The sequence below is a fragment of the Ctenocephalides felis genome, unplaced genomic scaffold, assembly GCF_003426905.1.
Source record: "Ctenocephalides felis isolate EL2017-DRISC unplaced genomic scaffold, ASM342690v1 CF-g0.4_SCAFFOLD_01660, whole genome shotgun sequence".
Taxonomy (NCBI): Eukaryota; Metazoa; Arthropoda; class Insecta; order Siphonaptera; family Pulicidae; genus Ctenocephalides; species Ctenocephalides felis.
The window spans coordinates 37,006-48,087 of record NW_020537814.1 but is presented as its reverse complement, the minus strand read 5'-3'; the positions used below and the strand labels follow the sequence as shown (position 1 = coordinate 48,087).

Below are 11,082 nucleotides of genomic sequence, written 5' to 3'. Positions count from 1 at the left end.
ACTTGCATTCTTCCACAATCTTGACCAATAAATTCAAGAACAATTTAACCAATAATTGGAGACTGATCTCCAAGATTGTGAAAGAATGCAAGTACAAAAGTGGGAGTTAATCTATAAATAATATTTAAAAAATCAAAAAAAAAAATCCATTTATTCAATATTTTATTTATTAGAATTTTTCTATCTACACGTTTTTGGGTAATTTGATATTTTTTGATAATTTTGACTTACCATATGCATCTTCATCACTCAAATTCCAATCATAACCAGAGTCTAAAGCACCAAATGCATATACTGAACCACTACCCCAGAAAAAATTTCCTGGAGTTTCCTTCCTTGTACCCTTCTGTTACGCATTCTGTACATAGTAGTACAATGCAGGTCCTCGCTTATAATCTAGCCCGCTAACATCATACCCATGATAAGCCCATTCCTTTATAATTATAAACCATATTAGACATAAGTTTGCTTGCAGCTGCTACAGATATTCTTTCTCTATTGCGCAGTTCATGTAACGGCATTGTTTTGCTAGCACACGATCCCAATAAACACAATCAGCTGCTCCACCAGCCAAAGTTCCTAAGAAGAGAAAAATAAGATTTACCTTTCAAAGTTGCTTAGGAAGTCACATTTTAATTCATTTAACTATATTTGGAAACAATTTGCACAAAGCAAACCACAATAGTATATTTATTAACTGATAAGCTGTTGAATTGTAACTGTTTCTCAATGAATAATGCCTCAAAAAAATATTTTGACTCATGTAAGTAGGCATTTTAAGCTACATATAAGAATTATCAGTAACGTCGACAGTAACTGGTAATGATGAATCAGCATTATTACCTATGATAAAACAAACGTATGCAAACTGGTTCGATACAAAACTAAGTATACATGAAAAGAAAAATCAGAAATTCAAGATCAAATTAAAAAGACACAAAATATGTACCTAACAAAAAATCATTAATTTCAACAATTTTCTTCATGCATTGTGACCCAATAAATTGTCCACCAGTTGCTCGGGAATCAACTGCTAGTATCACACCACCTCGGAATTGAAATCCAAGAGTTGTAGTACCATGATCAAAATGCATACGCAACTTATTTCCTTGTTCATCTTTCATATTAGCAAGTTCCACCGCAGGCTAAAAATAAATCATAAACATATTTCAATATTTTAAATATAAATAAAGATTCACATCAACAAAATTTACATTTGCGAATGGAGGAACACATAATTCCATATTATTTTGGAAATTACGTGTTAATTTTGCATATTCATCAGTATCATCATTTTGAGAATAATAATTCTCCAAACCACACAATTGAGCCAAAGCCATTATTATAAAATTAATTACAAAACGAAGTAATCTAAACTGCCAGATAACCAACAAGAAACAAATGACAAACAAAATTAGAAGCTTCACAGTCATACACACTAACGCGAAGTTAGCGTCGAAAATATCGATAAGTTTTTTAATGTTGTCTGCGGAACAATGTTATGCCGTTATGCCGCTTTTTTTAAATCTTCAAAAGTTTTAAACATTAAAGTTATTGGGCTACAGTTTTTCTATCACGTTTGACAAATCCTTGCCATCAGTCAGCATTATATCAAAATTATTGATAGATAATTAGATTTACTCTAATTAAAATTTAAACAGTGCTCCGAATATTTTTAATTTTTATTACACATTCTTTGATAATTGTATGCGTCCCTTATTATAAAAATTAATTATTTATATATTACTAATAAAATATTAGGCTTATGATATAACAGTTGTACGACAATCAAGATTATTTATCGAATTTAATTAATAAATTTAAATTATTAGAGTATTAATTACTTTGGGATTTTAATTTTAAATTTTAAAATTTATGATTTATCTTGCTTTACTATTATATTAAACAAACACTAATCCATTCACCTAATTTTCAAAAACTACTTGTAAACAGTTTATATAAAAAATCTGTAAAATATTAGTGTATAAAAAACAAATGTTTTATACACTAATTTATATTTTGCCATAAATTTAAAAGCTATTGTATATGGCCGATTTTTCTAGCAAATGTTAAACTCTGTATAATTTAAATGAATAAGTCTTCATATGAATTCATATTATACCTGCACTGAATGCATTTATAATGAAATCGAATAATATGGTTATATATTTTTAAAATTAGCGCGATAATTAAATTATATTCATTATTCGATCATGGTTATGAACGTATTTGCAGTAATTAGGATAATAAATATACAATTTAAAAAATCAATTTAATGCAATAATATTAAATTCAGCTCAGTTATAATTTTGCAACATTGAATTCGATATATGATTATTTATTTTTTAAATAATATACATTGAACTTAAAATTGAAATGAACTGAAATCGCACATAAGGTTGCTAAATAATTTAATAGGGTTATCATCCGCATGTTAATTATTATTTTTTATTAATCCTTTAGATTAGCGTTGCTCAATTTAAATTTTATGCGTGACCGATTTTGACTTCAATTGTGCAACCTAATTAAGTGAAAAACTAAACATTGAATTTGATCCCAAGAAAAGGGTTACCTATTGTTTTGATTTGATTGAGAAGCGGAGATCAAGTCCGGCACGCGTTCGAAGTTTTCTTGTTCAACGAAAGGGTTCTGATTTAGGGCAATTGCCTAATTAATTGTGTTTATATGCTTGTGTTTTGTGTGTACATATTTCAGGAATGACGGATTTCATTAAATGCATTATTTGTGATGAACGTGCAAATAGCATGTCTGAAATGCATTTGCATCAAACGACATGTCATTCGATTGATCAGTTATCTTTAGCAATATTGTCGCGCAGAGAATCCAAGATTGAAAATGGTTAGTTAATTGTGATTTAGTTAATGTGTAGTATAATATGATTGTAACATAATTTCATTAGTTGTAGAAAATTTGACGAAAGATGACAAAATCAACAATAATTCTAACAGAAAAAAATCTAAAACTAGTGCTTCTGCTTTGCAACAAGAATTAAAAGATTGTGTCACAGCTATTGATAAAGTATTGCAATCTTCAAATAAAACTGAAGGCAGACGTAAGAAGAATCCAAGACCTCGAAAGAATGATAAAACTGAAGCAGCTAAAAAACAATGTACAATAACTAATGGTATTTTATTTATTTTGTTATAACTTTATTTGTGGTATATGAAAATTATGACTGATTTACATTATGCTTAGAATATTAATATAGGTGCTATTATAGAATATATATATATATATATATATATATATGTATATGTATATATATATATATATATATATACATATTCAACTATTTGATTTCAAGATGAAAATATATCAAGTAACGGCAACCAAACTAGAGTTAGAGGATCAAATCTTTATATATTTTTGTTTGTGCAATTGTAATCAGATGCTCTTATAGCACCAAAGAAATCATCAAATAGATCTTGGGAAATAGTTTATGCACACATACCCAGCAGACCTGACTAAAATAGTATTTCAATTTTCTTTATCTTTTTATATGTATTATAATATTAATCATCGTATGAGAAATATAATACCAAGTACTAACATGTTCTGAAGAAATGCAATGTCAGTAGCCTGCATTAATTTTAATAACTTGAAATTTAGTCAATTAAATAAATATAAATTATTAAATTATGTTAGTTTCAGTGTGTTGTGTGTATAAGCTATTGTATAATCTCTTTAACTTGTAGTATGTTATTTTATAAAGTCATAAAATAGCCAAAAAATTGTTGGTATAGTATGTGGATATTAAGTGAACCTGAAATTGTTAGGTAAATCAATCAAAATATTTTTTGCTTCTAGAAAACTTTTACAGAATTCAGTTATTGCACGTCTGATATCATTTCTTATAACTACTGCACCATCTGGTATATATATAGTATATGTAAATTGGTCATTATTATTTATAGGCCTAGTGTGTAAATGATTTAGTATGTAAATTAATTTTAATCAAAAATTAAATCTAAAATTCATATGTTAGATGCCAATGAAATAGCAGATGGAGTGCAAAATATTGGACCTGAAAAAGAAGTCGATGAAACCAAGCCAATTCAGCAACCACAATTAACATCAACAATCAACACTCCCTTGAAGCGATCACTACGCAAAAAGCCTACTAAGCCTGCAAATGTAAAAATAAGTAAAGCCAGTGAAACAACTAAAACACCGACTGATGCCATTCGAAAAAGAACAACTGTATCATCAACTAATAGGAGAGAAAAAGTTAGTCGTTGCTCCCAGAACAAGAAATGTGCAACAACAACAAAGGATTCAATATTGGAATCCGTATTGGTGGCAAAAGGTTCAGTCAGAAAGAGAAACCAAATTAATGTAATAAATCCCGCCAAAATGAAACTTATTATTCCACAAGCCAATAATCAAGAAGTAAAAGCAAAAGAAGATGTTACTTGGAATAAGGCTTACCAGAATTATGTTGATGGATTGCAAGTTGTAAAAGAAATTCCAGTTGTTCAAGCTGATTTTACATCAAATAATGCACTCAATTATCAAAATATCCTTACAAAACAAAATCAGAATCAAACACCATTTACTGATAAAAATGAAGGATACGAGTTTAATAATAACAATCATCAACAATCATCAGAAGGCTGTATTGAAAATCCTTACCATTTGCAAGATAACCTTGGCAATGATTTATTAAATAAGACATTCATTGAATCTAATGATTTAATTAGCGATTTGAGGAACATTGCACCAGAGCACCTAGTAAATAATTTGAATGATGATTCAAATCTCGATAGCATTTCTATGGGCTTAACAAATGATGTAAAAGACTTCATTGTTGAATTTTTTGAGGAAGAGCAAAATGCTGAAACTAGAAATCCTTATTGGGAAGACAATATGAATAAGTACTTTCCATCTGAAACAGAAAGTAGTTCAGAAATTGAACAATTTAATGATAATGCTGACAAATATATGAATGGCAATGATGAGATGCCTTTGAATTTAGTTATAAGAGAAATTGATGTACAGATCAATCAAGAAAGCTTTAATAATAATTTTTATCATACAACTAATACATCTAATTCAACAAATAAGGCTATTTGTAAATCTACTTGGAGTGCGGAATATATGAATAGCCAAAATGCAAATTTTTGGGCATCATACAATGTTAACAAGCGACCATATGAATTTTCATATGCATACAAATACAAACTTTTTTGTCAAATATGTGGTGATGAATTTCTGAATAATATTGCATTACAAGCACATTACATTTCTTGTAGTGGAATAAATGAAAACCAGAGGGTAAAGACATCAGAAGAAAAAATGTTGGAAGAACACTTCCAAAAAACATTCATTGGAGGTGATCCTGGCATGATGGTTTATAATTCTCAAATTCAAGAAAATAATATGAATTTGACTCATTTTAAATATGAATGCCATGCATGTCAGACAGGATTTGAAAACCGCACTAATTATTGCAAACATATGTTGGATCATAAAAAAATTTTTGCACAAGGAAAATATGTAATATGTACTGAATGTGGTTTGTGTATCGAAAATTTTAACATATTGAAAAATCATTTTCATAAATATTCTTAACAATTATCATTATGTTATTTTTGTTTGTTATTAAATGAGAAAAGTTTTCTGAGAAAACTTACAGCTCTGAATGTACATGTTATCTCATTCAGAGGTACTTCCTCTATTATTTAATTTAGTGTTCAAGAAACATTCAGTTTTTATGTATTGAGTTATATCTTCACTGATATTGTGGAACTGATTATTTGTTGTTTTTTGTGAAAGAGTATATTGTATAATATAATTATGTGACTTCATTCTATGAAATTATTATACTGTTTGAAATAGAGATTTAATTTGTTGAATAATGAATATGAAATATATGTTTTTTATACTATTTGGTTTATCTATATTCTGTTATGTTTATGGGTATGCATAAAGATAAAATTATTAAAGTTGAATTATATATATATATATATATCTACTTTTTATTAGTTTAATTGCACCTCATCCGAACATTGCTGTTCTGATACTAGCAAGAGGAGGTTCAAAAGGAATACCTTTGAAAAATTTGCAAAAAATTAATAATGTTACACTTATTAGACGAAGCGTTAAAAAAATTACACCATTGCTAAAGAGGGAAAAATCCAAGCAATATGGGTTTCAACTGACCATCCATTGATTGCTAAAGAAGCCAATGAAGGTTTGCTAATTAATTATTCCTAAATTGTGAAATTGAATGAAGATTTAAAAGATTAGCTAAATAAAACAATTATCTAAATCCCTATGCCAATAATTATTATTATGACTGCTTAAATTATATTAGATTAATATTGTGTTCCAAACATACTTAATTGCAGCAGGGGCACAAGTGTTTTGGAGAGATCCAGAATATGCAACTGATGCATCTACTTCTATATCCGCAATACAAGAATTTATTAAGCATCATTTAAATGTAGATTATTTAATGTTAGTGCAATGTACTACACCCTTTCTCAAGACAGATTATATTTTAGAAGCAATATCTCAATTAACTTTTTCAAGTACCAATACCCAGTGTGTTTTCAGTGTTACTAGGTACAAAATTAAAGTATAATAGTATTTAGTTATAAACATATTAATTAATTTTCAATAGTAAGGGTTATTTAAATGCATAATAATTAAGTAAATAATTTTTAAAATTGGGATTTTCCATGAATATGGAAATAATATGAATATTTGTATTAGGTCTTTTAAATTACGATGGAAGGAGGAAGGTAATAAAATAACATCAGAAAATTTTAATCCAGAGAGTAGACCTAGGCGTCAAAATTGGAATGGAGAATTAATAGAGAACGGAATGTTTTATTTAGCCTCACGCAAATTGATTGAAAAGAACCTTCTACAAGATGATAGGTAATAAAAAGAAATGATGATGAAATTTGATGATGATGATATAATAATTTTAATAGTCATTATTTTTTTCTCTAATAATAAAAATTCAGTTGCTCTGTGGTAGAAATTCCAGCAAAATATAGTTTAGAAATTGATACACCTTGGGATTTGGAACTAGCACAGAATATAGCAAAATATTTTGATGAAGAATAAATCAAAAGTGTATTATAAAAATTACTTACAACTTTAGAAAAATACAAATGATTTAATTGGTAAGTTTCTGTACTATACTTGAAAATGCTTTACACGATGTAGAATCGGGCAAACATGAAAGTACAGATTTTCCTCTATTTTCTTCAAAAGATAATCTTGGCTCAATAGGCAAGGTGCCCAAAAAAGGAACTGATGCTAATTCAGCGAGAGCTGCACCTCCACCTGAGCTGAATATATTTGTGCATTCACTGCAATTTGGGCATTCATAACTAAAAAAAGCAAATAAAATTTATAGGTGGCTACTTGCTTAACTACAAAAAAAATTATAATGTACATAAGCGCAAGCCAATAATAAAAAAAATAATAAATTTCAAATTCCACAAAAAATTATATAGAAATCTATAATAATAGGTTTACATTTAAATTGTTTTGAATTTGTTATATTCGAGAAAATATAGAATAACATTTGTATATAATATTTTTTCTATTAGACTTCTTTTTAATGAATTAAAGATGATACTGTGGAACTAAAACCATTTTTGAGGGTGAAATTAAGTTTGTAATAAATTGATTTTTTTAAAAATTCAACAATCACATAACAAAAATGACAAAAATTAAATAATAAATTTAGAAATTAGAAACTTTTGCATAAAATAGTTAATCGATATCATATGTTAAGTAAGTTATCATACGTTTTATATATTTTTATTTCAAACTTTTTGAAGTGAGATTAATTTTATAAATAAATATTATCATCAATTTCAATGTTAATTTTGTTTGAAAGAATAATGTGTAGATGCTTATTAATATAGCTATTCTTAGATTTGAATTATAATTATTTCTTTATTAGGTGTATAGCTTTGCTTCCTCTATCTTTTTTTTTTGAACTTGGGCCTTTTTCGCATAAAGATAGATGTGTGCCATTGATCAAAATAGGACATAGTCCAAGGAAGCAGTGAGGATTTGCTAGCGTAGCTTGATGACTTCCCATTTCAAGTATTGACCACTTTTATAACATGGAGACAGTATTGTCAAGTTGTAATATAACATTTTATCATGTCTCTCATTGTGTCGTGGCAATTTAACACCTCATAACAGTTAACATACTGCACCTTGAAACCTTGAGTATTCAGTTTAGCCATCAGCAAAAAGCATAGCCAGGATATTTCCATGTTGTGTTTCTGTGATTGATATTATTGTGATAAACCAATTTTTATGTTTCCCCAGTCACATTGCAAGTACCTTGCAAGCTCTTCACAAGCAAACGCATGCCGTTCAATATTCCTTGTCTTCAATTTCTTCTTCTTGTGGCACCCAATTTCCTTGTTTCTGCATCATTCCCATGACTTTCAGGCGTTTTGAAATAGCTTGTTGCGTCACACCCAACAATCTTGCCAATTGATGTTGTGTTTGACAAGACTCTTGGTTAAGCCTCCATTTCTGCATCTTCAAAAACCCTTTTTCTTCCTCCGCCATGTTGGTCATCAACCTCAAAATCACCGTTTTTGAAGCGTTGAAACCACTCTCGGCAGGTTCTTTTGCTAATAGTAGCCTCACCATAGGTTTTTGAGAGCATTCGATGAGCCTCAGCAGCAGATTTCTTCATATTAAAGCAGAAAATTAAAACCTCTCGCAAATGGCGAGAATTTGGCTCGTAAGTTGACATGTTTAAACGAGAACAAGTTTATCAGGTAGATACAAATCGATTAATATTTTTATAGAATTATGTTTACAAATAAATAAGCTTATTGTATGACATTTACGATATCTTTATTTTGACTTTTACTACCATTTACCGCTACAGCCATCTCTTGCAAAACGGCGGAAGCAAAGTTGTACATCTAATAATTTTAGCACTTTACTTATAACGAATGAATTTTAAGCTTGCAAGAATTAAAATAAATAATATGGTAAAACGATAAATTTGCATGTGCATTATTTGTCACTAATCCTAATGCTTTTAATATTTACCCGCTCAAATTTTCTATGACTCCTAATATCTTAATGCCAGTTTTCTTGCAAAATGTTATTTCTTTTCTGACATCTTCTAATGAAATTTCTTGAGGTGAAGTTACAATGACTGCCCCATCAAAATCTACCTCTTTTAAGCACTCCATAACTGTAATATGCTCATCAGAAGTTCCTATAAAAACAAACAACTATTAGTTTACATCTATTACTTAGTTAGACCAATATATATATAGAGTATGGGTGTATAATTTGGGACCCGATTTACCAATATCAAATTGACAGTATTGAATCTGCCCAGAAAAAATTTGTCAATCATGTAAAGTTCCGCAAATACAAGAACAATATTCAGATAAGTCGGTCCCAAATGTACAACCATTTTAACATTACGCCACTCGATGCTAGAAGAAAATATCTCACCTTCTGCTATGGAGCAATTATTGTGAAAGGTGCTTTAGCCGCTTCAAATTTATCGTTCCAAATGTTAAGTTAATTAATAACAGAACTTCGGAAATACCTACAGTTAAAATCAAATTTGTTTCACGTGCACCCATGTTCAGAATATCAAAAATAATAAATGAATTTGCTTCTGAGATTGGTTTCTTTGGTCTGTCGGTGACAAATATAAAAAATCAAGCCAGAAAAATTATCCTTAAATGGCCGTCTTAAGTAGTGATTTATAATTTATTAAATATTTAATATTATTAGTTTTTATTTAATATTATATATTTGTAGTTTATATTAAGCGTTATGAATATATACAAAGCTATCTATGAACTCTTAATACTGGAATTTCATCATATATTATCTTTAATTTATAATTTGTACACTTTAAAATGTAATTATATTGTATTATTGCCTTTGGCGTTGAATAAATAAATAAGTAAATAAACTATGTTATGCAATGTATTTAAAAATGAGATATTTACCTGGTGGGGTATCAATTATTAAATAGTCAATTTCATTCCAATATACATCATTTATAAATTGACGAATCATGCTAGTTTTCTTTGGTCCTCGCCATACTATGGAATCATTTCTAGATTTTAGCAGAAATCTGAAAAAGATACATTATTTTATTTTCTATGAAAATGCAATTTCAAATCATGTTTCAATATTTTAAATAATATTTAGATCCTGTTACATAAGTAACTTACGCTATGGACATTACTGCAAGATTTTTATTTTCATCCGTATACACTGGTAACCAGCCTTCAGGACACTGACATACCTCTGCATCTTCGATATTTAACAAAAAAGGAACACTTGGGCCGCATAAATCTATATCCAGAATACCTACCTAAAGAAGAATTTAATGCTATTACAAAATATAGATATAGAGATAATATCGTCTGGCAACTATATGCACTTATAATACAAGATTGTTGTAAACAAATATACCTTATAACCTTGCTCTTTAAGAGTTAAAGCAAGTTGAGTGCTGACGGTAGATTTTCCTACACCTCCTTTACCTGAAAGGACTAAAAATATGTGTTTTACACCACTTAACATATTTTAATCATAACCTAGAACTTTGAAACAAGATTAAGCACTTCTTCAGAAATTTCATACCACTGACATTATATTGGAATCTAATGTCATTCTTGTTTACTCCATGTATGTTGCCTGATGTAATGCAACAAACGGTTACTTTAAACGCTGCTTTTTGCAGGCAATTAGAGAGTAATATTCAAACTTCTATAAAGTAAAATAAAATTACGATCAAATCTATTTAGGTTCTAAGATTTTGGAACCTTTTTAAAAACTAGTTGTAAGTATCATTTCGCCTTCAGGCAAGTTGCATGAATTTTCCGATACTTATACATAATCAACTTAATAAACAGGAATTTTAACTTGATGCCTTTTAAACAAACTTATCTGTAATTCTATAAAATAAATTAACTAGTTAACTTCCCGGAGGGTAAGTTAAAGTAATCGTAAAAACATCGAAAATAAAAATTTCGATTTCAATTAGAGTTTCAAAGGTTTCTGAATATCTTGTCATACCTTAAAATA

The 11,082-nt window shown here is 28.7% G+C and overlaps 1 protein-coding gene and 1 pseudogene across 1 annotated transcript; both read right to left on the bottom strand.

The window, feature by feature from the left end:
- Positions 1-231: 231 nt before the first annotated feature.
- Positions 232-1,379, bottom strand: LOC113374212 (annotated as a pseudogene).
- A 5,771-nt stretch (positions 1,380-7,150) lies between these two features.
- Positions 7,151-10,686, bottom strand: LOC113374211 (cytosolic Fe-S cluster assembly factor NUBP2 homolog). Its single transcript, XM_026614393.1, has 5 exons — positions 10,468-10,686; positions 10,224-10,366; positions 9,996-10,123; positions 9,070-9,241; positions 7,151-7,367 (listed from the first exon to the last, which is right to left on the bottom strand). Exons 1-5 carry the CDS (start codon positions 10,576-10,578, stop codon positions 7,151-7,153), a joined length of 771 nt encoding a protein of 256 aa, XP_026470178.1. The 5' UTR covers positions 10,579-10,686.
- Positions 10,687-11,082: the final 396 nt, after the last annotated feature.